We start from the raw sequence: 25,049 nt of genomic DNA on the forward strand, positions 1-25,049 counted from the left end.
AGTGCTGGTTGGATAAATTAGTTATGTCAAATTCACAAGTTGACTAATAATACATCTTAATTGAGTGAAAATACAACTTTAAAAGTTTAATTCAATCATATTTAGCCAAGTTGGCTCAAGCGGATGTGCTCCCCACACTCTGCACCAGAGTTCAAATCTCACTCATAATTTAGATAGAATATAATTTTATATATAAAAAAGTTTAATTAAACCATTCACAAGTCACACATGCAAAAGTATGGCAGATGGCCAACTATTAGTGAGGGCCTTATATAAATGAGGTCTTATCGCTCAACCGTTGAATAATGTTATCCAATGATTAAAAAATACGACACCACCTAGGCCGTATATAAAACCCTTACCATAGAATTCTACTTTACTTTTGGTGATGGGCTCTAAATAAGTTGTAGGCCCAAACTCTCTCACATTTCCTTCCTCAACTGTCATCTGCTACCGCGTCTGATTCAAAACAAGGAAGTCGTTGATTCTGGAACCTCTCTGTATCTTCAGAAAAGCCCTAATCGCAAGCTTCATCGCTCTCAGACCAACAGTCCCAGAAAAACCCCATTTTTTGTATTTTCTCCACAATTTTAAAAATGGGTGATAATAAAAGAAAGAGAGGTCCAAAACCCAAAACCCCAGTAGCTGAAGATACCAATATCACCACCATGGATATCCAGTACACCAACCCCACCACCGCAAACGACGCCGTTTCAGTTCCCGCGAACGAAACCGCCACTGACCCTAGTAGCTCCCAGCCCAGTCGCCGTGGACGAGGCCGGCCCAGAAAGACCGAGAAGCTCAACATAGCGGCTTCACCGGAACGACGAAGCTTGAGACACGTGGACCAAAACGGCGATGGTGGGCACGCCTTGGCTGTCGTTTCTGAGCCACCGTTGATGTTGCCGAGCTGGGAGAACGTGGCGAGAGTGGTCCCGGCCATGGAGGCCGTAGTAAAGGTGTTTTGTGTGCACACGGAGCCTAATTTATCGTTGCCATGGCAGAGGAAGAGGCAGTACAGTTCGAGCAGTAGTGGGTTTGTGATAGGAGGCAGGAGGGTCTTGACCAATGCGCACTCTGTGGAGCATCATACCCAGGTTAAGCTCAAGAAACGTGGCTCTGAAACTAAGTACTTGGCCACTGTGTTAGCCATTGGAACCGAGTGTGATATTGGTATGCAACATTCGATTTCTTTTATTTGCTTATGAACTAATTTTTCATGTGTTTTGTTGACAAGAAGTTGCAAAACTTGCATTTTGAGAAACTTAATTATTAAGAGCTTATTGGATTGAAATGGAAACATATGCAGTTTGTTTATTTTAAATATTTCACTATATATTACAGGTAGCATCCTCATTATTGTGACTTTATTATCTTAATATATTATATACCTTAATTCATGAGTTATGCAATTAAAGGGTTCTTTTTCCTTTTCTCCATGATGCTTCTTCAGCAATGCTTACGGTGAGTGATGATGAATTCTGGGAAGGAGTCTTACCTGTGGAGTTTGGAGAGTTACCTGCACTCCAAGATGCTGTGACGGTTGTGGGATACCCTATTGGGGGTGACACAATCTCTGTGACAAGTGGTGTTGTGTCACGTATGGAGATACTGTCTTATGTTCATGGATCGACTGAGCTTCTAGGACTGCAGGTAATATCTTCTGGACAATGTCTTCTATGACTACCTACCCTAAATACCTGATCATTGACCTGTCCTGGTTTCCTTTTTCCCTGTGATCCTTTTGCAGATAGATGCTGCAATAAACTCTGGAAACTCTGGTGGGCCTGCCTTTAATGATAGAGGAAAATGCGTGGGTATCGCATTTCAGTCTCTTAAACATGAAGATGTGGAAAATATAGGTTACGTCATACCAACACCAGTTATTATGCACTTCATTCAAGATTATGAGAAGAATGGGGAATATACAGGTTTGTTATAGATTTTACTTCTTTAAAGCAAGACAAGCCACAACAGAAACTTCCTTTACTGTAATTGTTGTTATTTGTATATTGCCCTTCCAGCAAATGTGCCTGGCAGTCCAGTGGGGCCACATTGAACATTGGCTTATGATTCGGTGTTGGTGATTGAAAATTTTCTCCTCTTCTTACTTTGAATCTGGCTGTTAATTGCCTTACAGGGTTCCCAGTTATTGGAGTTGAATGGCAGAAGATGGAAAATCCTGATCTGCGCACGTCAATAGGGATGAGAACTGATCAAAAGGGTGTGCGTATCAGAAGAATTGAACCTACAGCTCCAGAATCACATGTTCTGAAGCCATCCGATGTTATTCTTAGCTTTGATGGGGTTAACATTGCAAATGATGGCACAGGTCAACTCTACCCCGCTTCCATTTGTAGCATTCCATCTAAGGACAGAATCATGTTACTATTCCTTTTCATCTTATGCACTTTTCTGAGAAGTTGAATTTTTAATTAAGCTTTTGTATATTCGATATTAACACTCTTTGGTATCAATTTTATAGTTCCATTCAGGCATGGAGAGCGCATAGGTTTCAGTTACCTTGTGTCTCAAAAGTATACTGGTGATAATGCTCTAGTAAAAGTTCTTCGTAACTCAGAGATACTTGAGTACAACATAAAACTTTCAACTCACAAGCGACTCATCCCGGCACACATCAACGGCAAACCTCCTTCATATTATATCATTGCTGGTTTTGTTTTTGCAGCGGTATCTGTTCCATATCTGCGTTCTGAGGTGCGACCTTAATTTCATACTTCAAATGCTCTCTCACCCTTTCTGTCTCTCTCATATGCATGTAGATATGTAGATGTGTGGTTCCTAGGAATCAGGGCAGGGTTTACTTTTTCCCACATAATAATGCCAGGCTTAATGTTTGGCCGGCGAGAACTGGTGGTACTAAAGGGCCCCTTAGTACAAGTTATGCTAGAGTGGTGTGCCCAATGGCACCTCCAAGCTTAATTAAGAAAATGAAGATGGATGATTTTATGTTTGGTCTATAAAAGCAAACTTTCTGTTACTATGTTACCAAATCTTAACCTCTGGGTTTTCATTACTTTCCAGTATGGAAAGGATTATGAATTTGACGCTCCAGTGAAACTGTTGGACAAGCATTTACATTCAATGGCACAGTCTATCGATGAACAGCTTGTTGTTGTTTCTCAGGTTTCCCTCTCATCTATTTTTCTCTTTCTTTTCTGTTTTAGACCAAGTTCTTTTCACTCTGCAATCATGGCTTACATTTATTCAAAATTCTTGTAGGTACTTGTTGCCGACATTAATATTGGATATGAGGACATTGTTAACACTCAGGTTAGAGATATGTTACTCAACTTGGGTTTTTTTGCTTTGTTTCATTTGAGTTTTCATTTATTTTTATTTCATAAAATATCTGAAGTTTTTCCTTTTTATTTTCTCTTTTCCTTTCTCTTTCTTTCGTGTTTGTGATTCAACAAATGACAATGGGATAAAATTTCTGAAGTTATGTTGGTAGTGCACTTATTCAAATATTTTGTGTTCTGTTTAGGTTCTCGCTTTTAATGGCAAACCTTTGAATAATCTGAAGAATTTGGCCAGCATGGTGGAGAATTGTGACGATGAGTACCTAAAGTTTGACCTAGAGTACGATCAGGTTCATTCTCCCTCCCTCTATGTTTAGCACACACTGTTGCAGCATGTATGCATGCTCTGCATTTTTGTTTTAATGGCTGAAATGCTTACTTGTGGGTGCAGATGGTTGTTCTACAGACAAAAACTGCCAAGGCAGCAACTTTAGATATCCTCCTGACACATTGCATACCTTCAGCAATGTCTGATGACCTTAGATGAACTTTACAACGAATGCTCATAAAAGGAACGGAGTATAGACTACGCCACGGATTTCATTTTGTCATGGAGAATAAGAATAGAAGCTGACAATTCATGGGTTCTTTCCGTTTCTGTGTACCAATTAGACCCTCAGTTGGGGTTGATGTCTTCTTCAGATTTGAACTGATTCTTATAACAGTAGAAGAAAGCAGCGAGGAAATGAAGTTTGGTTTTCCTAGATTGAGCAGCGTCTCATGATCTTACTTGTTTGTCGATTTCATTTCTTCCAGCTACAAACATTTGGGCAATATCATGTAACATTATTACCGGCTGATCCATTTGAGAAAATTATAGAAGTTGAGCTGTACAGTTCCCTGTCCCTTGGGTCATTTATGTATTTGCCGTGCTCTTTTTCATTTTATTTTCATTTCATTCCTAAAATTTTCCCACATATTTATATAAATATGACTCAATGATATGATCAATATGAAGCAGTGTTTTGGCGGATATAAGTTAGGCTAGTTGATCAAGAGAGTGTGCCCGTCGTCTTGCATCTAATCCCTCTCCCCTATCTTGATTGCACAAATAACATTAGAAATATTTAATAATCCAACTCATTTCACCGAATCCAGCTGGATTCACACCTTAAATAGTTTTTTTTTTTTTTTTTTTGGGTGAAAACCAAGGTATCCCCGCGCGATTGCGGAGACTAATCCTCGAGGTACTGTCGGGCGCAAAGCGGGGACCTCTCCCAACAAAGTTTGCTCTATTCGCAAGCGCCTGGGATTGAACCCAGGACCTCTTGTTTAAAGGATCCAAGCCCCTTCTACTTGGACCAACTCCTGTTGGTACCTTAAATAGTTTTTAATAACAAAGGCCCAAGTCTGACGTCTCTCATAACCATGTGAAGTGTGAACGCACGATAGCTAAAAAGTTCCCATTCCGTTCGTTACTTGTCTTCTACTCCTCAACCTCTGGTTAGTTAGTTACCGCGCAGGTTCCAGGAAGCCACCTTTGACTCTGTATGAGTCTCCGGTCGGTCTGAAAATCCAGTTTTCCTGTTTTTTTTAATGACGACTGACTCAACGACCCCTTTTCTACGCCTTAATTATTATAAAAAGAAAAAAAAGAAATCCAAAACTCAAAAACCCACATTTCTTACAATTGTACCAATACCAAATACCCACCACTACCATGTATCTCCAATATATCAATCCCACCAGCGCAGCCACTATTAACGACGCCGTTTCCGTCCCTTCAACCGAGCCCAATAATATAGCGGCTCCCAGACTTGTGGACCAAAACGGCGACTGTGGGCACGCCTTGGCTGTCGTTTCACAGCCACTACAGGAGGTGCCGAGGTGGGAGAGCGCTCCGAGAGTGGTCCCGTCCATGGACGCCGTGGTGAAGGTGTTTTGCGTGCACACGGCGCCTAATTTCTCGTTGCCTTGGCAGAGGAAGAAGCAGTACAGCTCCAGCAGTAGTGGGTTTGTGATAGGGGGCAGAAGGGTTTTGACGAATGCGCATTCTGTGGATCATCATACTCAGGTTAAGCTCAAGAAACGAGGCTCTGATACCAAGTACTTGGCCACTGTCTTAGCCATTGGAACTGAGTGTGATATTGGTATGCAACATTTTTAATTTTTATTATTAATTTCGCTTCTTTTATTTGCTGCTAACATGTTAAAGTTTGTTGCTTTTTTGTTTTTTGTTTTTCCATTTATTGGTGATGCTTCAGCGATGCTTACTGTGAGTGATGATGAGTTCTGGGAAGGGATTTCACCTGTGAAATTTGGGTGTTTGCCTGCACTCCAAGATGCTGTGACTGTTGTTGGGTACCCAATTGGGGGTGACACAATCTCTGTGACTAGTGGTGTTGTGTCACGCATGGAGATACTGTCTTATGTTCACGGCTCCACTGAGCTTCTGGGAATGCAGGTGGGATATACTATTTGCCTTTTAGTATCTTACGATGAAACTATAAACCACTTGATTTTGAGTCTTACCGTGTTTTCGTGGGTCTTTTCTCCTTGAGATGCTTTTTTGCAGATAGATGCTGCAATCAACTCTGGAAACTCTGGTGGACCTGCCTTTAATGATAAGGGAAAATGCGTGGGCATTGCATTTCAGTCCCTTAAACATGAAGATGCGGAAAATATAGGCTATGTCATACCCATACCGGTTATTATGCACTTCATTGAGGATTATGAGAAGAATGGCGCATATACAGGCTTCCCAATTCTTGGAATTGAGTGGCAAAAGATGGAAAATCCTGATCTTCGCATGTCAATGGGGATGGGACCTGATCAAAAGGGTGTGCGTATTAGAAGAATGGAACCTACATCTCCAGAATCTCAACTGCTGAAGCCATCTGATGTTATTCTTAGCTTTGATGGGGTTAACATTGCTAATGATGGCACAGGTAAACCTTTTATGATTTTGAAAGATTTCTGTTCTCTTTTCAAGTCACTTTTGCGTTCATGTGTGTTGGTATGTTGCATTCTTTATAGAAGAGTGGCATTTGAACATTCACAAATGAAGTGTGACATATGGTATTTGGACTGTAATTTATAGCATTTTTTCAAAGAACACATACTTGTTATTACTGTTATTATAAAAAAAAATTTATAACAGTACATGTCTAAATACCAGAAGCTTCTTTATATTAAGTATTCACAGCATTTTTTGTATCAATTTTCTAGTTCCATTCAGGCATGGAGAGCGCATAGGTTTCAGTTACCTTGTCTCCCAAAAATACATTGGTGACAATGCTGTAGTAAAAGTTCTTCGTAACTCAGAGACACTTGAATTCAACATTAAACTTGCAAAACACAAGGAACTCATCCCCTCACACATTGAGGGAAAACGTCCTTCCTATTATATCATTGCTGGATTTGTTTTCACAGCTGTTTCTCTTCCATATTTGCGTTCTGAGGTGTGCCCTCTCTCTCTCTCTCTCTGTATGACTGATATATATGCCTATTAGTTTCTGCTCTCGTTGTATAATTATAAAATAAATATATTAGATTTCAGTACTATGTTTCTAAATCCTAACCTCGGGGTTTTCATTCATTTCCAGTTTGGAAATCTATTTGAAGTTCCAATCAAACTGTTGGACAAGCATTTACATGCAATGGCACAGTCTATTGATGAACAGCTTGTTGTTGTTTCTCAGGTCTCTCTCTCTCATTCTATCTTTCCATGTTTTTCTGTATTAGTATAAGTTCTTGTTACCCTTCTTTTATGTCTTACATTGTTCAAAATTGTGCTAGGTACTTGTTGCTGACATTAACATTGGATATGAGGACATCGTTAACAATCAGGTCAGGAACTAAGCTTTTCTTTTCCCTTTCTCTATGAGATGCAGCAAATGATTTGAGGAAAAATTGGTGAAATAAGATTCAATGAACTTGTGAAATTTATTCTGCTATCTGTGCAGGTTCTTACTTTCAATGGTATGTCTGTGAAGAATCTGAAGAGCTTGGCCAGCATGGTTGAGAATTGTGATGACGAGTACCTAAAGTTTGGCTTGGAATACAATCAGGTTCTTTCTCTGTTTCTTTCTCTCATGCACACATATGCATGGATTATGCATGCATGCTCTGCAATTTTCCTTCGATGGCTGAATTGCATACTTCCTGCGCAGATGGTTGTTCTACAGACGAAAACTGCCAGGGCAGCAACACTGGATATCCTCATGACACATTGCATATCTTCGGCCATGTCTGATGATCTTATGAGTAAAGAGAATTCTTTAGAGGAAGTACAGTCGACACTTGATGACCCTAAAACTAGAGATAACAATTTTAGAGGAAGTACAAGAGACTAAAGAAATTTTTTAAGAGGAAGTACGGAAGACCTCTTCTCCTTTAGCCAGCGACATAGATGAATTATAGAATGCTCTTACAGGAAACCAAGTATAACACTTGTCCCAAACCAAATTTCAGAGTCATCATTATGGGATAAGTTTTTAATTTTTTTTTAGTCATAGATTATTTGATAGTAAGGGCAAAAGGAAATAATGTCACTTGTACAAGAGCATAGTTTGGGATTGTAAAAACATATTCTTCATATGAAATCAATTTGATGCAAGTTTTATGTCCTCAAGTTTCAGGGTCTTGGATGACCTTGTAGAATTGGATTTCCAGCTAAGTGTTAAGTCCACCCTATCAAAATGAGGTAAGTCTCCAATCTCATTGCCCCTCATGAGTGTCATGCATCCATTACAGAATAAACATTTGAGTTACATGCCGGGAACAACCCGCAGAACAGAGCAATACGAAATACACTTAATTACATGCATTAAACAGATTTTTTGTGTGCAATAATTCACGATTTCCAACACTGCATTAGGGTTCTGCTTGCAAGAATTCAATCTCCCAAAACCTTATTTCAACATCCTTTCGGAAAAACCCATAAAATTCCCAAGGGCTGGTGAAGTTCAAGGGATCAAGTCCTCTTTTGTGTCATTCTTCAACATAGATTGAGGCTTTAAGTTTTCGGTCTTAGAAATACTGTCTGTTGAGAGGGCGGGCTTTTGTCACATGGGGATTTACAACATCTGCAATGATGTTCTCCAACCAGAATTAATCATGTTCAACAGTTCTAGTAAGCAAATAGGCGTTGAACATCTTGTATCCGACTTTCACACATATTTACATTTGCAAATGTTTGATCTATTACATCTTGTCGTTTTTAATATACTTTTGCAATAATGGGGCCTTGTGGGAAGATGGGGCTTCCAGGCTTTCAGCTACAGAGTCTTCAACAGCCTCTTCCTTTGCTTTTCCCCACAGCACCGTATAAAACCCGATCGATATTATTGTTGCTCCAACTAGGCTGCAAAATGCAGAAAATTTAAACAGTGACCAGATGGAGGAGAAGGACTTGCATGTCACGGGAATAGCACTGTTTTGCTATCCCCATTCAATCTTGGGGAGAAGCCAAAGCATAAAATTAAGGGAAGAGATTAGTTATGTTATCAAACCTTCCAAGATGAAGAGTGTCACCAAGGAAGATGACACCCATGGCAACAGCAATGGCCATTGACAAAGGCTTGAACATTGTCACATAGACAGGTCCCTTCAAGCGCAAGGCCCATGTGTGCACAGTATTGTTCAAAAATGACCCAAATAACCCCTAAACAAAGAGAGAAAAAAAAAGAAACAGCAATATTTAGATAGGCGCTGTTTATATGCAATAATACAACATAAACTATTGCTCAGTATAGTCTGTTAATTTCTTACTGAGCACAAAATGGAGACCAATGCAACATCCGGTCTCAACTTCCAAGCACTGGAATTTGGTTCTGTAATCAGAGCAACAACGCCAGCTACAACGCCCACGCATACATTGTAGAAAAAAATTACAGTAAATTCGTTCGGGTACTCTTTCATAATTTGTGCCTGTAAAAGGTTTTATCACTTTGGAAATAAGGCTTACAATATTCAGAAAAAAAAAAAGAAAAAAAAAGAAACAAAAACAGCTGAAGAATTGCATAATTTACCTGAACGATGTACCACAGTGGTACCAATATATATTCAGCTGTTAGCAGAAGGCCACCAAGGACCCAGTTTGAGTTTGTTGGTGTTGTTGAGTTTAGAAGAGGTTGGTGATGTGAAGTAGACGGTGATTGATTAGCAAACACAATTAGTGGGCCCTTATAGAGAGTTACCACAAATGCACCTGCAAGTGAAACTATTGTACCCAAGATTTTGGCTTGACTGCTACTGCTTCTCAAGGCTGCACTTTCCATCCTTTTTTTTTTTTTTTTTTTTCCGGTGGGTAAACAAGAGAGAGAATAAAGTTAGTTTTTGCTTTTTTACCATAACAACAAACTAGAAGGGCGGCAACAATTAATTATTTCTCTCATGTTGAGTCTGGGCCCACTGCCACTCATAGTCATAGCAAGAAAACAGAGGAGTAAAAGCACAAGAGCGCCCACAAGTGGCCGCGCACACACACACACACACACTGTGGCACACACCTCTCTCTCTCTCTCTCTCTCTCTCTCTCTCTCTCTCTTGTCCTAATTCAAAAGTAGCTGATTAATTTCTCTGGTCTCTTGACCCTTTTTCAGAAAGCAACACCACTATTCTATTTAGGTCATTGGATTTTTATCACTTGAGGGTATTATGGTAAGTGTGGATGATCACGAAAGAGGGAAAGAACCTGAAAATGATGGCAAGAATGAAAGTAAAAGCAGGCACAAGGTTGCTGATGGCTGAAGCAAGAGTTGGAGAGCTGAAATTGATGCCTGTGTACCCCATGATCTGAGATGAACTCCTGCCCATATGCAGTCCAAGAAGCCCAATTTAGTATCAAATTAATTAATTATTATTATTGAAAATGAAGATATATGTGTGATTGTACCCTATAAGCCCAAGAAGAAGAACTTTAGACATTATGGAGAAGTTGAGCGGAGGAAGCACCCTTGATCTGCAGATTAAGAAATCAGGCATGCATGTTACAAAAGATGAAGACTTTGTTAATTTTTTATCAATTGTTTTGTTAAAGTAATGAACTTTGATGAATATATATGAGATTTCAGAGAGAGAGAGAGAGAGAGAGAGACCTGTTAGAGATGAAGGGTGCTGGAAGGAGAAAAAGAGCAGCTACAGAGTAAGAATAGACAACAAAGACATGGTAGCTCATTCCTCTCAAAGTGGCTACTTTGAAGAGAGTGTTCAAGCCCACGTTCGTGCACTCCATAGTCACCATGGCCATGAATGGCAAGGCATCCCTGTAACAAGACCTCCCTGCCATCTCTGCTCTCTTCTCTCTCTGCTCTTTCTCTCTCTTGCACACTCCACTTATTAGAAACAGAGATGGGTCTCTGAGATCACAAAGTAACACCCACCCATGTGCTTATGGACGGAATAAAGACAAGAGGGAGACTGATGGTTTGATAGCGATATGAAATGTGGTATGATAATTGGCCCATTAAGGTTCTCTTTTTCCTAACGAAAACAAGTGGCACGGCTCTTCCCATCCAAACAAAAAAAAGAAAAAAAAGTGACACGTCTCTTTGGTCAGCTAGATGGGGCAAATAATAGCATATTGCGTAGAACTGTAGAAGGTTGACAAAATGTATATATTATTATTATTGCTAGAGTCCACATAAATTATAATGCAAGCAAAGTTAGATGACTAGTATGAAAGGCATCTATTATATAATAATCTAGGATATCAATTTTCAATAATGCATGGTGCATCATTTCTTAGTTTCAAAATGGAGAATATGGTGAGTAGTGTTCTACTTTGAACTTTTGTGATATATATAAGAGAATATGGCGAATAGCACGCTACTTTGAACTTTTGTGATATATATAAGAGAATATGGCGAATATGGCGAGTAGCACGCTATCTTGAACTTTTGTGATATATATAAGAGAATATAGCGAATATGGCGAGTAGAACGCTATCTTGAACTTTTGTGATATATAAGATAATATGACGAGTAGTGTGCTACTTTGAACTTTTGTGAGAGAATATGGCGAGAATATATATATATATATAATTGGTCTTGATGCTTTCTCTGATCAGATACAAAAAATTTCATTTCATTTTTGCAAGATAAATTGGTCTGCAATCAGCGAGGGAACCCGTATATTTATATTGGCTCATTAAGCTTTAGCTTATTTATGAGTTGATGTATTTTGGTAGATGTGGTGAGTCAAACGTTACCAGAAATAGTCGACTTATATCTAAAGCTAAAGCTTATGACCCCAAAAACGTTACGTGCACATTTGACAGATGTATTTTGGTAGATGTGGCTGGGCCAAACATTACCAGAAATAGTCGACTTATATATAAAGCCAAAGCTTATGACCCCAAAAACGTTACGTGCACATTTGACAGCAGTTGTACGTTGGGGGGGGCGGGAAATAAGGGTTTTTTTAAAATATGTTTGTTTGTTATTTTGCTGGCCCTAGTTTGTTTGTTCTGGCGTGGGCTTTTGTTACCTTTTTCATTTTGTTGGATCTTGTTTATTGTGTGTGGTTGGCCTTTTGCTATGGGATTGTGTTTGTGATCCTATGTCATTAGGCTATCTAACATAATTTCCTTATCTAATGAATTTCACATTGACCAAAAAAATTTTAAAAAAATCTCTGTACACTGTACACAATTTTCTTTTACATATTTTCAACTTTGTGGCTTTCCAACAAAGGGGTTTTCCCAATAGCAATAGGTAAGGCTCTCGAGCTTTCAAAGCGGCAGTCTTCACTCATTTCGTCTTCCTTTGCTTTACCCCATATCACAGCATAAAAGCCCATGGAAAGTATTATAGCTCCAACAACACTGCAAAATAAGCAACACAATAAACACAGGACACATAGAAGCAGCAAAGCCTGGTTGCTTCTTTCTTCTTGAAGTTGATTAAACAAGGAGAGAGGAGAGAGAGAAAGAGAGAGACCTCCCAAGAGAGAGGGCATCACCAAGGAATATGACACTGAAAGCAGCAGCAATGGCAATTGACAATGGCTTGAAGATTGATATAAACACAGGCCCCTTCAAGTGCAGGCCCCATGTGTGCACAAGGGAGCTGAAAGATGAGCCAAGGCATCCCTGTAGAATCAGAGACATCTTGATAATTATACATCACCGGCAGCAGCACATGCTCTATTGATTTCATAGTTTTTTACTTTCTTACCGAGCATATAATGGCGACCAATGCTATGCCAGGCCTTAGTCTCCAGGCACTCAAGTTTGTTTCTGCAATTAAACATACTGGAGCCGATATAATTGTCCCACACAAGTTGAATAAGAAGACCAAAACTATCTCTGCCGGGTACGTCTTCATGACATGAGTCTGTAACAGAACGATCAAAATCATTTAGAAAACCATTTTCTAAACACCTATATTCTAACCCTCTAGAGAATTAGAACTCTTTAATGAAAAAAGAAGAAGAAATTTTGCAATGGGCTCGTGGGAAATATGTGTACCTGAAGGATATACCAGGTTGAGGACAGAAGGTACTGAACAGCAAGTAGTAGCCCTCCAATAACCCAAATTTTTTCTGATGTGCCTAAAACTGCAGATGGAGTGGATAAAATTGTAGGGCCCTTGTAGAGAACCACTACCAGTGCACCTGATATTGATACCAAAGTGCCCATGATTTTGGCTTGAGTGCTACAGCTTCTCAAGGCTAGCTTTTCCATCCTAAAATTAAAAAAAAAACACAAAACCAGCCAGTAATGTCATTTTAGACATCACCATCACATATATAACATAACCAGCCAATCATACTATTAGCTCACAAGAAATCAAAAGGACCCATCTTTGAAAATTTTTACTCTGGAGAATAAAATGTCTGTCCTGTTGAAGATATTTGTAAAAGAAATAGGGTCCACAGGTGCAGGAATTAAAAGAAAAATGGGGGAAAAGATAGATGGAACCTGAAGAAGACAGCAAGGATGAAGGTAAACGCTGGAGTGAGGTTGCTCATGGCTGAAGATAGAGTTGGTGAGCTGTAACTTAGACCTTTATATCCACAAATATCAGCCAAAAACCTGCTTGATCAAACATAAGCAATTTATATGTAAGAAAAACAGGTTTTTATTTTGTATAAATAACAAAATGAATCAAAATACCCAATTAGTCCAAGGAGGAAAACTTTGGAGAGCAGAGAGAGGTTGAATGAAGGAAGCCCTGTTCTGTAACAGATTGGAAAAGAAGAAATAAATTCATTAGTATATGTTATTTGTTGGATGATATACAAAACTTGACAAGTCGGTCTGGTAAGAGATTGATGACCTGCGAAATATGAAAAACAGAGGGAGGAGAACCAGAGTGGCAATTGCGTTAGAGTAGACGATGAAAACATAGTAGCTTAGCCCTCTTGAGGTGGCTGCTTTGAATAAGACGTTTAAGCCCACGTTGGTGCACTCCACTGTCACCATGGCTGCGACTGGCAGAGCATCTTGGTGAATAAATCCCCATGCCATCTCTCTCTCTCTCTCTCGATTATGTCAAACCATTAACATCATGCTCTATATAACATAATTTTGCTCAAAGAAAGCCCGGCCGAAATTCAAGTTTCTCACACACTCTCTCTCTCTCTCTCTCTCTCTGGTTGATCCTGATTATGGGTTAGTGTTTCCCATGGAATTTTGATGTCTTGATGATCATTGGTTAGATTTTGGAACATTGGAATTTGCAATTCGTAGGGTGCAGATGAGAGAGAGAGAATGGTGGCTGTGGTTGTTTTGATGGGGCGGTGGGAGGTTGGGAATGGAGAGCTGCCGACAGGTGTGTTTAGGAATTGGAATTTTTCAGTAATTGAATTCCAAGTGTGGAGTATTCCTGCTTTTATTATACATCAAGAAATTGACAAGTAAATGGGGCCCATGTAAAATTAGGAATTGAATTCCTTATTTTGGAGGAATTCAATTGTTATGTTTTTGGAACATGACTCGTGTGATTGGGTGATTAGGTACAGGGAGTTGGTATGTAGTGTTCTTCTTACGGCCACCTATGGCTGCAATAATATTTGAAAGGCTTAGTTGGGATAACAATTAGACGATAAGGCCATCTTCAACCCAAGGACCTAAACCCAAATTATTGCCCAAAATCTCTCACAACCCAAGAAAATGAAGGACCAAAAATTTGGGAACACCCAAATTTGGACCCAAATTGGGGCCCGCCAACAGCCCATGTGGAAGATGCTGCCTTTGTCTTGTAGTGACGTTATTTGTTTATTTTTATATATTTTTATATTCTAATATTCACTTAAATCAACGATATATATATATATATAATCAAAGCTATTTTAACCGTAAAAAAAAAAGATCCAACGGTTGAAATTTAAATCCAAATATCAAAATAATATTTTAACGTAATCTAAATTAGATCCAACCCCAAAACTCACCCCAAACTCTATAAATACCCACTCATTTCTCAAATAATCTACCAAAAACATTATATTTGTAGAATTTCAATTTTTTAAGGTCAAATTGTTCAAAAAATTAAATTATGAAGTTATTTAAAAAGATTAAATAAAGAAAAGTTATCCATAACAAAAAAATTAGACTTAAACCATTCTTAAACAATTTAATAAAGTTGCGGATTTAAAATTTGAGTTCGGAGGGTTGGGAGAAAAACCGATTTGAGTCTGAGCAAAACCCAAATAGTTACTTTTTGGAGGGGAAAAATTTGGGTTTAGCCCCTCATAGGTTGGAGAAGGCCTAAGGGTTGCTTCGAGGGAATACAAACCTCCAAGTTGGACAAGCTAACAGTAAGGGATAATATCTGATATTTCATTAATAAAAAGCCATTGAAATTTATACAAATAAGGACTCTAACTGAAAGCATAGAAAGAGGGAAACTTTTCCAACGACGCCTCCACTATCAAAGTGGATAACATGACTCCTACAACTACTCAACAACTAAAGTCTAGGGACATGTAAACTCCTACAACTACTCAACAACTAAAGTCTAGGGACATGTAGACTCCTACAATTATGCAACAACTAATAACCATATAACCACTTCCACTAACTCATGAACCCACTTTGGAGAGAGCACGTGACATCAATTCTTGGGTTGGAAGTGGTATTCTAATTTCTGAAGAACTAACCCATTCAGAATTCATCTTTTTTACCCATTATATCCTCACACAATTTTGCAATCAACTTTAACCCAACAACAAGGACATTTTAGTAATTAGTACCACTCATACTCCAATTTCATAGGGTTTAGTAAACAACTTTAATAGGAATCCGGAATCTAACTCTCCTCAATCCATATGATTTAGTAAACAACTTCAATAGGAATCTGGAATCCAATTCTCCTCGATCCAACTCCTCCTCAATTCAATTCATTTTCAATTCAATTCCTCTTTAGATTAGTAAACATGTCATAAAGGCGTAGAAGGGGAGTGTGGGTCTTTTACTTATTTAAATCTTCTTATATACTTTTTGTTTTTCTAATTTTTTTAAATTTTTATATTGAATTTTAACATTTTAAGTAATAATACCTAATTCCATGATAATGAATATAGGAGATTCTACTAAAATTTCGAAGGAATTTTGCATTTCCGAAAATCGGCTTAAAAGTTAGCCCACTCCATTTTTGAACCCTAAGTCCGTACTTGATGCTAACAAAATCTTAGCATTACATATAACACGCATGTGCCAATTGGTTTTCTTTTTTATTCTTTATTTTATTTTTAGAATTAAGAAAAGATAACATGGGTAGTTATGTTCTATAAAAGTAGGACCTATTATCTGATTTTGTTTTTATTTTTATTTTTATTTTTTTTAATATGAAAAAAAAGTAAATTTACCATATTATCCTCATTTAATTAATAATTTCAATTCTTAATGCTTGAATTAATTAAGGGCATTTTCTGGTATTTTGAATGTTTCACCATTCTCTACCTTTTGCTTTATATATATAGATTAATATAGACAATTTACATACACATTCTTGTGACTTTCACTTTTGCTGCTCCAGTTTCGACATTAGCCTCTTCATACTTGATTGATACTGCTACTTTGCAACAGAGGAGTGGTCTGGGTGGATGGTTCCAATATTTGAGCTCCATTGTCAAGAGCCATCCTCTTTTCTTTGATTTGTGCATATATCACGGTATAAAATCCAAGCACAATCACAAAAGATCCAATCACACTGCACAATAAATAAATCAATCAATAAACAGGATGCTTGCTTTTCTGCAAACTTGAACTCTATAGGCTCAGTAAATTGGTTCAGATGCATTTTTGCATGCAAAGAGACGCATATTATTTGCATAACCCTCTGGTAGAAGTTTTTTGTACCACGTACCTGCCAAGATAAAGAGCATCGCCAAGGAAAAGAACCCCCAAGGCCGCTGCAATAACAATTCCTAAGGGCTTAAACATGGCTACATAAACAGGACCCTTCTTGTGCAAGCACCAGACATGAACACCGATGCGGAAGACACTCACAAAGATTGCCTATGATGAAACGAAGATCATAATAGTTCCTCAATCAATAAACATTTTGTTTAACACATAAAAAAGAAGTTTTTTTGTTTTTCTCACCGCGTACACAATGGCAATCATCTCAATGCCAGGCTTCAATTTCCATGCATTTGAGTTTCTTTCCACAATTAAGGAGATAACTGAGCATTGACATGTCAAAAAGAGGGTGTAGAAGAAAACTATGGTCATTTCCTCAGGGTAATCCTTAACAACGGCTGCCTGAAAGTATAAGTTCATGTCAGTTTCAGAACAATATTTATCAATTTGAAAGTATAAGTTCATCACCATGTCACAAGAAAATTCCATCTCATAAAAAAAAGTTAACAAGACATGGTCAAAATGATACCAAAGTAAGAGGGTCAGTTGTGGGACTTTATTTTACCTGCGCGATGTTCCATGTCGAAGATACGAGGCATTGAATTGCAAGTAGAAGTCCTCCAAAGATCCATTTTGATCGTTGTGAGAGGAGAGGCTGATGATGTTGCTGTGAGAGGTGAGGCTGATGATGAGTCAAGCCAGAAGGTGAGGAAGTCTTCAAAAGAGCAGGGCCCTCGTAGAGGGTCACTATCAATGCCCCTAACACTGATACAATGGCGCCCAAGTATTTGGCATGACTGATTGGTTTTCTCAAATCTAGCTTTTCCATCCTAAAGTTGAAAGTCTTTCTTAGTCAAAATTAAACCATCATAGAATAGAAGTATAAAATTGATGAACTAAAAAAATGGTTTTACTTCTGTGAGGAAAACAAAAAATCAAAAATCTTTTCTCTGTGTAACATTACAAATTAACCTGCACCCCACTACCTGAAAATTATGGCAAGCAAGAAAGTGAATATGGGGGTAAGATTTGCCATTGCTGCTGCAAGAGTAGTTGAGCTGCTGTTGACACCAGCAAAGAATAAAATTTTCCCTGTACTCCTGCAGTTACAATTTCTCCATCGTTTATATGTTTGCATGAATTGTTTCAATAAGAAATTTAAGATCTGTGTGTGTTGAGAGAGCAGTAAGTGTTAAGTGTCCAGGTTACCCTATTAGGCCAAGGAGGAAGAATCTGCAAATGAGTTTGAAACTCAAAGGAGCTCGGTTGTTTCTGCACAAGGGGACAATCAAACTTCAAACGTTACATTGAAATGAACACTCCCCCAATAACAAAATACAAATAAAATCAACAATAGTTAGAGAAAAAAATATTTAAAAGAAAGGATAGATCATAGACACCTTCGGAAGATGAAATAGGGGAGTAGCAGGAGGGTACCAAGGGCATTGTAGTAGACAATGAAGACAAACTTGCTCATCCCTCTTGACATGGCCGCTTTGCTTAAGGTTGATACTCCAACTTCTGCGCACTCAACCATTACCATGGCAGCAAACGGAACAGCGCTTCGCCATGCACGAAATTCCAATACCATCTCTTACTCTCTCCACGGTCACAGAAATCGGAAAACTCCTTGTTCCTTTTTTTCTTTCCTCTAAAGAATAAGTAGCCAAGAGAAACAGAAGTTGTACTGACTTGTTCTCTGTCACTTTAATTTGATCATTAAGATATACACTAGCAAGTCAAACCATCTATATATATATAATGAACTTATTACAGAAAGCAATTGCTAAAGTTCCTTCTATATTAGGTAATCCAAGTTCATTAGTTTACATTCAACAAATGTGTCATTTTCAAAGACAACCAGAACCAACTAATGCATCAAAAAATAACTGTTGATGACATACATTAACATGGACATATCATGCCTTAACTTGCCCTCCTTTCTCTGCAAAATGGCATGCTTCAGGCATTATTATCATTTTTCTCAACTTCGAAACCGCCAAATGTTAATTATAAAAAAAAGGAAATTAATAAGTAATGATATACATCTTCAAGTGATTCACTTTCGCTAGTGAAGAACCAAACTCTTTGTTTTATGTACTTATTTAATGATTTCAGCCACCGAGTCAAGAAAGGATTGTGATGGCTTATCCTCATCTTTAGAGCATCTTTGATATGTTAAAATGCCACATGGACATGAAGTGACAAAAATTAAAGTTTAAAGATGCTTCAACCGAGTAGTCAAATCCTACATGAATTTGAAGGTTGAAAGAGATATGTCAAAAATAACATAAAAAGCTTGATGTTAAATATTATTTTAATATTTTTTAGTCATGAACCCCACTATTATTTACTTTCTTTTAAAACTTTGTGCATTATGTGAGCCCAATTTGTTTTTAAAAATATAATAAAATAATATGATATTTAACATTTTGAATGGAGTTAAATTTTTTTCGAAATGTCAAATTGCTATATAAGCCATCAAATTCAAATTTTACATTTTACATTTGACATCTCCCTTAGAGATGCAAGATTAATCGCAAGATAATGGCAGAGCAAGCTGCAAGTCTTCAATATCCGCAGTGGCACGCAAACCGATTACAATACGCCATTATTATTTGAGCTGTTGATACATACATCATCTGTGAACAACTGTACATCACCTATATATGAAGGAATTTATAGTTTCTAGATATTTTACAACAATCAATCTTTTTAACTGATTTTTTTTTTGTTGCTACAAAATGTCACAACTCTGCTCTTCAAAAGTTTGGTGGTGGTCGTCGCGGGTGGAGGCCTGCTGGTGGTGATCTGTCGTGACTCGTGAGAGATAGATAGAGAAGGAGCCGACGGCTCAGAGGAGAGGAGAGAGAGGCAGAGTGAGGTTTTCTTTGAAGTCAGGAATAAAAAAATGACCCGACCCGCCCAGGCCGCCTAGCGCCTAGGCCGATTTTTCGAACGCTAAGCATCACGTATGAACACCGACACGAAAGATACTCCCAAATATAGCCTGAACAATCAAGAGCAGTATATATCAATCGTAAACACGAGACACTGAAATAGCAAACATTTTCAAGGATCAAGTTTATAGTTCTTCTCACTGCACAGATAAGGGCGATCATCTTTCATTGTGATCTCCACAGTGATTTAAGAAAATACAGTTTAATGAGAAGGATATAGTTCATTTATAATTATAGCTCCTCCTCTTGCTTATCCGATCCATGAATGAAATATTGCAAGTTTCTTTGTCATATATCTTCTGAGGTTCTACATTGCAAAAGAGGGGTCTGTTGGGTGGATGATGCCAAGCTGTGCACTTCATTCTCCATCACAATGCTCTTTTCTTTGATTTGTCCCCACATCATAGCATAGAATCCAATTGCAACAATGACAGATCCAATCACACTGCTATAGACGTAAATATCAACCAAACTGGAAGGAAATTCAATCAAGTTTTCAATCTACTTAACTAGTAATACATGTCTTTTGATGGATTGACCATATAAATGCATAGTGTATGTGGAATATATATTTTGAGTTGAATGAAATGACTTAGATATAAATAAAACCTGCCAAGGTGAAGTGCTTCGCCTAGGAAGATGACCACCATGACTGCTGCAATGGCAACTCCCAAGGGCCTGAACATGGCTACAAAGATAGGCCCTTTTTGGTGCAAGCACCAAGTATGAACACCAATCCGAAAGACACTCCCAAATACAGCCTAAAAATATCTATATCAGTACATATCAATTTATAACCACCGTAAACAAAATGGCATCAAAGAGACTGAAATAGCAACATAATCCAAGATTTATAGTTCATCTCACTGAGCAGACAATGGCGATCATCTCGATGTTGGGCCTTAATGTCCAGGAATTTGGATTTCTTTCCACAATCAGTGAAAATATTGTACATTGGATTGTCACAAAGAAGGTGTAGAAGAATACTAGGGTCACCTTTGATGGACAGTTGTTAACAATGGATGCCTGACAGATAGAGAGGGAAAAATTCAAGGTCAGGGTTCCCTATATGGGAGTTTGCTAGTTTGCAAGTGAAATTTCCATCTCTAAATGATTGAAAAGGTACCTGAACAATGTTCCATATTGCAGCCAAAAGGCAAGACAAGGCAAGGAAAAGACCTCCAAAGATCCACTTTGTCTGTTGTGAGGTGATCAAGTTCTGGTGGGGAGGGAAGTTGGATGGTGATAAAGCCTTGAACTTTAAGATTGCTGAGCCCTTGTAAAGAATTACTACAAATGCCCCAGATACTGATACTATAGTTCCCAACAATTTTGCTTGACTGCTTGATCTCCTTAAGTCTAGTTTTTCAATCCTAGTTTATAAAAAATGACAAAGAAAAATGCAATTAGGTAGCAATATATATGATCACTTGTCTAAAGCCTAACATACCTACCTACCTGAAAATGATTGCCAGCACAAATGTGTAAATCGGTATAAGATTTCCCATTGCTGATGCAACTGTTGGGGAGCTGTAGTTGATGCCATTATATGCCAATATCAGACTCGAACTCCTGCAACAGCATTTTTCTTCAGCCAAATGAGATAATTGAGGTGCTGAGCGCAAGCATAAACACTAGACAGACACAATTAGCTGCTAATTAATGTTACCCAATTAGGCCAAGGAGGTAAAACCCAGAAAGGAGTGGAAGAGTATGAGAAACCGGCTTCTTTCTGCAGAGTAAATTACAGAATTTCATTACTTTACATGAAGGTATAAATAATCACTACATTTACATGATGAATTGCACAAAGGAAGGATATGAAAGGGTGTGAGAATTACTGTCTATGCCCCTTACTGGAAAATGAAACAAGGAAGGAGAAGGAGGGTGGCAAGGGCATTAGAGTACACAACAAAAACATAAGTGCTCATTCCTCTGGACATTGCTGCTTTGCTCAGAGTTGATATGCCCACATCTGTGAACTCCACCATTACCATGGCTGCAAAAGGTAGCACACCCCACCACATACAATCACCCACCATATCCATGCTTCCCTGCTCTCTCTCTCTCTCTCTCTCTCTCTGAATTTGCTGACCACTCTTAATTAGTCACAAACAAGCATAGCATAGGAATATATGACCTAGAGGAAAAAGGTATTACTATTTTTTATAAGAAATATTAAAAATGTTGTCATCCTTTGTCTTTAAATGTTGTCTGTTTGCTGTAAAGATGCAATTTTGGGGATTCCACAAGATAAAATGAAGCAAATTCTTGATTAATTTAAGTTTTGTGAATATACAACAAGAAACATACATACAAATGCAAATTCTTGATTAATTTAACTATCTACTACATTATAAAATCCACTAATCTCTTCAGTTTAATTAAACCAGAGTGATGCCATCATGATTAAAAAATGATTAAATAAAAACTCAACTAGTTTTGATACAGACTATCAAACACATAGTCATACCTCCAAATGTCATTTTTATGATAGAGTTTCACTTATTTGAATGACTTACGGACCATATAATGTGGTATAAAAATGTGATTTGAATAACATTATCGTATCTATTTCTCCCTAAATCATTTTTAACTTATGTAAGTAAATAAAATTCAAGGTTACTCCGCTTCAGTATACGAATATGACACGTCACACGAACTCGCATTAGTGGCAGCTGCCCCCCAATTCTCAAACAATTCGCTCCAAAATGAAAATCTCAGACTCAACCACGCCTTCCATTTCCCAACCGCAAAACCCTAGACTCGTTATTTCGACGCGCTCGCTCTATTTGCGAATTCTTCGACCTCTACCAAATCTCAAATCGCAATCTGCTTCTCCTTCCGGGCTCCGAGAACTGGTTGGGAACGGGTAAGGACGACTGGAGGCATTGTCAGATTGCAAGGTTGAATTTTGCAGAGTCGTCTTCTTACTTTCTGTTTGGTTGCAGATATGCTGCCAGTAGTGAATATCAAGTGACCTCTGGCACTCTTCAAACATGTTATGGTCAAGGGTTTGCAAAAGAGCCCTTCCGCTGTCGCCTTACTTCAAGAACTCACAGCATTTCCCTTGTGAATCCAGGTATGTTGCTTGCTTACAAAAATGTTGTTAAAGCAGAGAACTTGATGATTTCCTTCTGCCTTTGGCATGAAATTTGAATGTTAATTGCTAATGGATGATGATCCAGATGCATACCCAATTATAACTTCATCGGAGGTAGTAGTAGCAGTGCATATCAGAGGCATTTTAGCCATGATAGGACTATTTGGGGCTTCAAGCTCGGCTCTTTTGAAAAGTGCGGTCAGCTTCCACCATTGGCTTCTCAATCTTTGTTGAGAATCCAGCGACCCTATTCTTCTCAGGCTACCGCACAACAGAAATCACGCAAGATGCTGTTGTACCTTACGGGTTTGGTTTTCGCAATGGTGGCAAGCACTTATGCAGCTGTTCCTCTCTACAGAAGATTCTGCCAAGCTACTGGGTATGGAGGCACTGTCCAACGCCGTGAGGTCTGATTCTTTTAACTCATTTGGGCTTTAATAATTTGTTTGTTTTTTCCCCAATTTGATTGATTACAACAAGACCTTACGGTTTTGCTTTCTGCAGAGTGTTGAGCAGAAGATTGCTCGGCATACTAAGGATGGCACAGTCACTACTAGGTCTGCTTTCTGCTTCAAAAGTAGCTTGCCCTCTTCTTATGTTTTCGCAGTTATTAAATCCTTATTTTTTGTTCTCCGGTTGATTTATCATCTCCACCACAAGCCTAAGATATTAATAAACGAATGTTTGCTAGGTTACTACCCCTGTCCTAATTACACTAGTTCCACTCAACTTCAAAAGTTTTTATGTAAACCTTTGTTTTGTTTCTGTCTTATAAAAACTTATTATTCTTGTAATTTAAAAAAAAAATTATATTATTCTTTTCTGAAAAGGTGTTATTCTCCAAGATGTATCATTCTATGACTTTGATTAAATGAAGTTCCCAGCATTAATTTTTTCCATATGATAACTTCCTTTAGGGAGATTGTGGTGCAGTTCAATGCTGATGTGGCTGATGGAATGCAATGGAAGTTTATTCCTACACAAAGAGAGGTTTTTCTCATACATTATGTTTATTTATTATTGTTATAGCTGATTTTTCATGGTAAAGGACCTCTCTACGATTTTGATGCTTCACTTATTCTTGCTTTATTTCTGGAAGGTAAGGGTCAAACCTGGAGAAAGTGCACTTGCTTTTTATACCGCTGAAAATCTAAGTTCAACTCCAATAGTTGGTGTCTCTACGTATAATGTTACCCCTATGAAGGTACTGCTCGATTTTCTTTCTCTTAGTGTCTTGTCATGTGGGTTCTAAATGGATTTCTCAACTCTGCGATGAAAAGTATTCCAATATGTTATTTTTATTGGTTTCATAAACCTTGATTATCTAGCTCGCATGTAAATGAGTTGTTGATTTATTTTTACTTTAGATGTTGATTATCTTAGGAGGTTTAATGGTCTAAAATGTTAGCATCTTGACTAGAATGTTTAAGGGGGTCCAAGAGAGTTATAAACTTAGACTTCGTAATTTGTCCAGAGAGTTGTATATCGTGTTGTAGCTAATTTTGAAAGATATCTTGGGCATGCAGTAATCGGCAAAAAGAAAATAAATTTCCAAGCTTTATTTTCCAATATAATAAGTTGAAGGCTCGCTTGTAGGAGTCTTTTGCATTAGAATGCTTGACTAGCGATAATTGTTGTTTTCCTTTTTCCTGTTAAGTATTTCATAACTATTTTTCTAGAAGGTGATCTGTCATAATAATTTCTGCTTCTTTTTATTTTCAGGCTGCAGTTTACTTCAATAAAATACAGTGTTTTTGCTTCGAGGAGCAGCGCCTTCTTCCTGGGGAGCAGATTGACATGCCTGTAAGTAGTGTTCTGTAAATCAGTAATTGTTTTCTAAGCAAAACCATTCTACTAAAAGACCTCTTACTTTTGCAGGTGTTCTTTTATATCGACCCTGAGTTTGAAACGGATCCAAGAATGGATGGCATCAATAACATAATTTTGTCCTACACATTTTTCAAGGTTTCAGAGTAATAAAGATGATCTGCCATTTCAAGAATTGTGAAGATGGTTCGCTACGTAAGCGACCAGACTCAAATCATCAAGGAAGAAAGACAACAACAAAAGAGCATTATATATCAATATTTGGTGTTTTTTATTATTTTAAAATTCATATTTATTACAGATCATGTTTCCTCAGTAGGTTGCATTTTAAAATGTATGCACAAATAAACAAAGATCTTGAAACGCTTTTAGAAACAGAATGTAAGAACCTTGTTTCATGCAAAATTAACCCGGGAAAGTCACTTGTCTCGATTGTTTATCAATAGTTCTTTATCCTTGAAACTTTTTCCAGTTATAAATCATTGAAGTCAATAACTGGCAAAAGCGCAAGCGATAATGCTAAATACGGGGCTAATTATTCGGTTGGGTCAACTCCATTCAACTCCACCAATGGGGTGTTAGTTGGA

The 25,049-nt window shown here is 38.0% G+C and overlaps 7 protein-coding genes across 11 annotated transcripts; 3 read left to right on the forward strand and 4 right to left on the reverse strand.

Moving 5' to 3' along the window:
• Positions 1-386: 386 nt before the first annotated feature.
• LOC110763022 (protease Do-like 9) lies at positions 387-4,210 on the forward strand. Its single transcript, XM_021965789.2, has 9 exons — positions 387-1,173; positions 1,454-1,653; positions 1,751-1,931; positions 2,141-2,332; positions 2,486-2,718; positions 3,046-3,147; positions 3,244-3,294; positions 3,509-3,613; positions 3,715-4,210. Exons 1-9 carry the CDS (start codon positions 597-599, stop codon positions 3,808-3,810), a joined length of 1,737 nt encoding a protein of 578 aa, XP_021821481.1. The 5' UTR covers positions 387-596; the 3' UTR covers positions 3,811-4,210.
• Positions 4,211-4,737: 527 nt separating this feature from the next.
• On the forward strand, positions 4,738-7,896 carry LOC110763109 (protease Do-like 9). The gene is made up of 8 exons (XM_021965895.2): positions 4,738-5,413; positions 5,528-5,727; positions 5,839-6,211; positions 6,492-6,724; positions 6,869-6,964; positions 7,062-7,112; positions 7,229-7,333; positions 7,436-7,896. The coding sequence occupies exons 1-8, from the start codon at positions 4,984-4,986 to the stop codon at positions 7,616-7,618; spliced, it is 1,671 nt and encodes a 556-aa protein (XP_021821587.2). The 5' UTR covers positions 4,738-4,983; the 3' UTR covers positions 7,619-7,896.
• Positions 7,897-8,361: 465 nt separating this feature from the next.
• Positions 8,362-10,681, reverse strand: LOC110763291 (WAT1-related protein At3g28050). Its single transcript, XM_021966076.2, has 7 exons — positions 10,364-10,681; positions 10,162-10,227; positions 9,961-10,074; positions 9,296-9,545; positions 9,036-9,194; positions 8,777-8,928; positions 8,362-8,628 (listed from the first exon to the last, which is right to left on the reverse strand). The coding sequence occupies exons 1-7, from the start codon at positions 10,552-10,554 to the stop codon at positions 8,469-8,471; spliced, it is 1,092 nt and encodes a 363-aa protein (XP_021821768.1). The 5' UTR covers positions 10,555-10,681; the 3' UTR covers positions 8,362-8,468.
• A 1,160-nt stretch (positions 10,682-11,841) lies between these two features.
• On the reverse strand, positions 11,842-14,324 carry LOC110753485 (WAT1-related protein At5g40230-like). The gene is made up of 7 exons (XM_021954427.2): positions 13,547-14,324; positions 13,384-13,446; positions 13,189-13,302; positions 12,736-12,952; positions 12,443-12,601; positions 12,206-12,357; positions 11,842-12,090 (listed from the first exon to the last, which is right to left on the reverse strand). The coding sequence occupies exons 1-7, from the start codon at positions 13,735-13,737 to the stop codon at positions 11,925-11,927; spliced, it is 1,062 nt and encodes a 353-aa protein (XP_021810119.2). The 5' UTR covers positions 13,738-14,324; the 3' UTR covers positions 11,842-11,924.
• A 1,780-nt stretch (positions 14,325-16,104) lies between these two features.
• Positions 16,105-18,278, reverse strand: LOC110755882 (WAT1-related protein At5g40240-like). Its single transcript, XM_021957220.2, has 7 exons — positions 17,973-18,278; positions 17,782-17,844; positions 17,559-17,672; positions 17,138-17,402; positions 16,816-16,974; positions 16,577-16,728; positions 16,105-16,420 (listed from the first exon to the last, which is right to left on the reverse strand). Exons 1-7 carry the CDS (start codon positions 18,161-18,163, stop codon positions 16,264-16,266), a joined length of 1,101 nt encoding a protein of 366 aa, XP_021812912.2. The 5' UTR covers positions 18,164-18,278; the 3' UTR covers positions 16,105-16,263.
• An 890-nt stretch (positions 18,279-19,168) lies between these two features.
• On the reverse strand, positions 19,169-21,652 carry LOC110755727 (WAT1-related protein At5g40240-like). Of its 5 annotated transcripts, none has more exons than XR_015834387.1 (8): positions 21,390-21,651; positions 21,202-21,264; positions 20,991-21,104; positions 20,659-20,905; positions 20,400-20,558; positions 20,142-20,293; positions 19,674-19,980; positions 19,169-19,582 (listed from the first exon to the last, which is right to left on the reverse strand). XR_015834387.1 is itself a non-coding variant. In XM_088250027.1 (8 exons), exons 1-8 carry the CDS (start codon positions 21,578-21,580, stop codon positions 19,470-19,472), a joined length of 1,176 nt encoding a protein of 391 aa, XP_088106153.1. In that variant the 5' UTR covers positions 21,581-21,652; the 3' UTR covers positions 19,169-19,469. The 5 variants fall into 5 exon arrangements, 4 of the variants coding, with proteins under 4 accessions (XP_088106153.1, XP_088106154.1, XP_088106155.1 ...); XM_088250027.1 differs by having other exon boundaries at positions 19,844-19,980; positions 21,390-21,652; XM_088250028.1 differs by having other exon boundaries at positions 19,844-19,977.
• A 569-nt stretch (positions 21,653-22,221) lies between these two features.
• Positions 22,222-24,907, forward strand: LOC110754538 (cytochrome c oxidase assembly protein CtaG / Cox11 family). Its single transcript, XM_021955637.2, has 8 exons — positions 22,222-22,404; positions 22,484-22,614; positions 22,721-23,042; positions 23,140-23,192; positions 23,553-23,625; positions 23,735-23,839; positions 24,358-24,438; positions 24,514-24,907. The coding sequence occupies exons 2-8, from the start codon at positions 22,532-22,534 to the stop codon at positions 24,610-24,612; spliced, it is 816 nt and encodes a 271-aa protein (XP_021811329.1). The 5' UTR covers positions 22,222-22,404; positions 22,484-22,531; the 3' UTR covers positions 24,613-24,907.
• Positions 24,908-25,049: the final 142 nt, after the last annotated feature.

This window comes from Prunus avium, chromosome 3, assembly GCF_965620075.1.
Source record: "Prunus avium chromosome 3, drPruAviu1.hap1.1, whole genome shotgun sequence".
NCBI classification, from domain to species: domain Eukaryota; kingdom Viridiplantae; phylum Streptophyta; class Magnoliopsida; order Rosales; family Rosaceae; genus Prunus; species Prunus avium.

Excerpts from the sequence above, each read along its gene's own strand:
- LOC110763022 (XM_021965789.2), top strand. The coding sequence starts at position 597 with ATGGGTGATAATAAAAGAAAGAGAGGTCCAAAACCCAAAACCCCAGTA. Across the intron at positions 1,174-1,453 it reads TGGAACCGAGTGTGATATTG|CAATGCTTACGGTGAGTGAT; the intron begins GTATGCAACATT and ends ATGCTTCTTCAG. Across the intron at positions 3,148-3,243 it reads AGCTTGTTGTTGTTTCTCAG|GTACTTGTTGCCGACATTAA; the intron begins GTTTCCCTCTCA and ends AAATTCTTGTAG.
- LOC110763109 (XM_021965895.2), top strand. The coding sequence starts at position 4,984 with ATGTATCTCCAATATATCAATCCCACCAGCGCAGCCACTATTAACGAC. Across the intron at positions 5,728-5,838 it reads CTGAGCTTCTGGGAATGCAG|ATAGATGCTGCAATCAACTC; the intron begins GTGGGATATACT and ends GCTTTTTTGCAG. Across the intron at positions 6,725-6,868 it reads TTCCATATTTGCGTTCTGAG|TTTGGAAATCTATTTGAAGT; the intron begins GTGTGCCCTCTC and ends ATTCATTTCCAG.
- LOC110763291 (XM_021966076.2), bottom strand. The coding sequence starts at position 10,554 with ATGGCAGGGAGGTCTTGTTACAGGGATGCCTTGCCATTCATGGCCATG. Across the intron at positions 9,546-9,960 it reads ATTCTTGCCATCATTTTCAG|GATGGAAAGTGCAGCCTTGA; the intron begins GTTCTTTCCCTC and ends AAAAAAAAAAAG. Across the intron at positions 8,929-9,035 it reads TGGTCTCCATTTTGTGCTCA|GGGTTATTTGGGTCATTTTT; the intron begins GTAAGAAATTAA and ends CTCTTTGTTTAG.
- LOC110753485 (XM_021954427.2), bottom strand. The coding sequence starts at position 13,737 with ATGGCATGGGGATTTATTCACCAAGATGCTCTGCCAGTCGCAGCCATG. Across the intron at positions 12,953-13,188 it reads ATCCTTGCTGTCTTCTTCAG|GATGGAAAAGCTAGCCTTGA; the intron begins GTTCCATCTATC and ends TTTTAATTTTAG. Across the intron at positions 12,602-12,735 it reads CAACCTGGTATATCCTTCAG|ACTCATGTCATGAAGACGTA; the intron begins GTACACATATTT and ends GTTCTGTTACAG.
- LOC110755882 (XM_021957220.2), bottom strand. The coding sequence starts at position 18,163 with ATGGTATTGGAATTTCGTGCATGGCGAAGCGCTGTTCCGTTTGCTGCC. Across the intron at positions 16,729-16,815 it reads TGATTGCCATTGTGTACGCG|GCAATCTTTGTGAGTGTCTT; the intron begins GTGAGAAAAACA and ends GTTTCATCATAG. Across the intron at positions 16,421-16,576 it reads GATGCTCTTTATCTTGGCAG|TGTGATTGGATCTTTTGTGA; the intron begins GTACGTGGTACA and ends TTTATTGTGCAG.
- LOC110755727 (XM_088250027.1), bottom strand. The coding sequence starts at position 21,580 with ATGGATATGGTGGGTGATTGTATGTGGTGGGGTGTGCTACCTTTTGCA. Across the intron at positions 21,265-21,389 it reads CTTCCTTGTTTCATTTTCCA|AAAGAAGCCGGTTTCTCATA; the intron begins GTAAGGGGCATA and ends TTTACTCTGCAG. Across the intron at positions 20,906-20,990 it reads GTGCTGGCAATCATTTTCAG|GATTGAAAAACTAGACTTAA; the intron begins GTAGGTAGGTAT and ends TTTATAAACTAG.
- LOC110754538 (XM_021955637.2), top strand. The coding sequence starts at position 22,532 with ATGTTATGGTCAAGGGTTTGCAAAAGAGCCCTTCCGCTGTCGCCTTAC. Across the intron at positions 22,615-22,720 it reads CATTTCCCTTGTGAATCCAG|ATGCATACCCAATTATAACT; the intron begins GTATGTTGCTTG and ends ATGATGATCCAG. Across the intron at positions 23,626-23,734 it reads TTATTCCTACACAAAGAGAG|GTAAGGGTCAAACCTGGAGA; the intron begins GTTTTTCTCATA and ends TATTTCTGGAAG.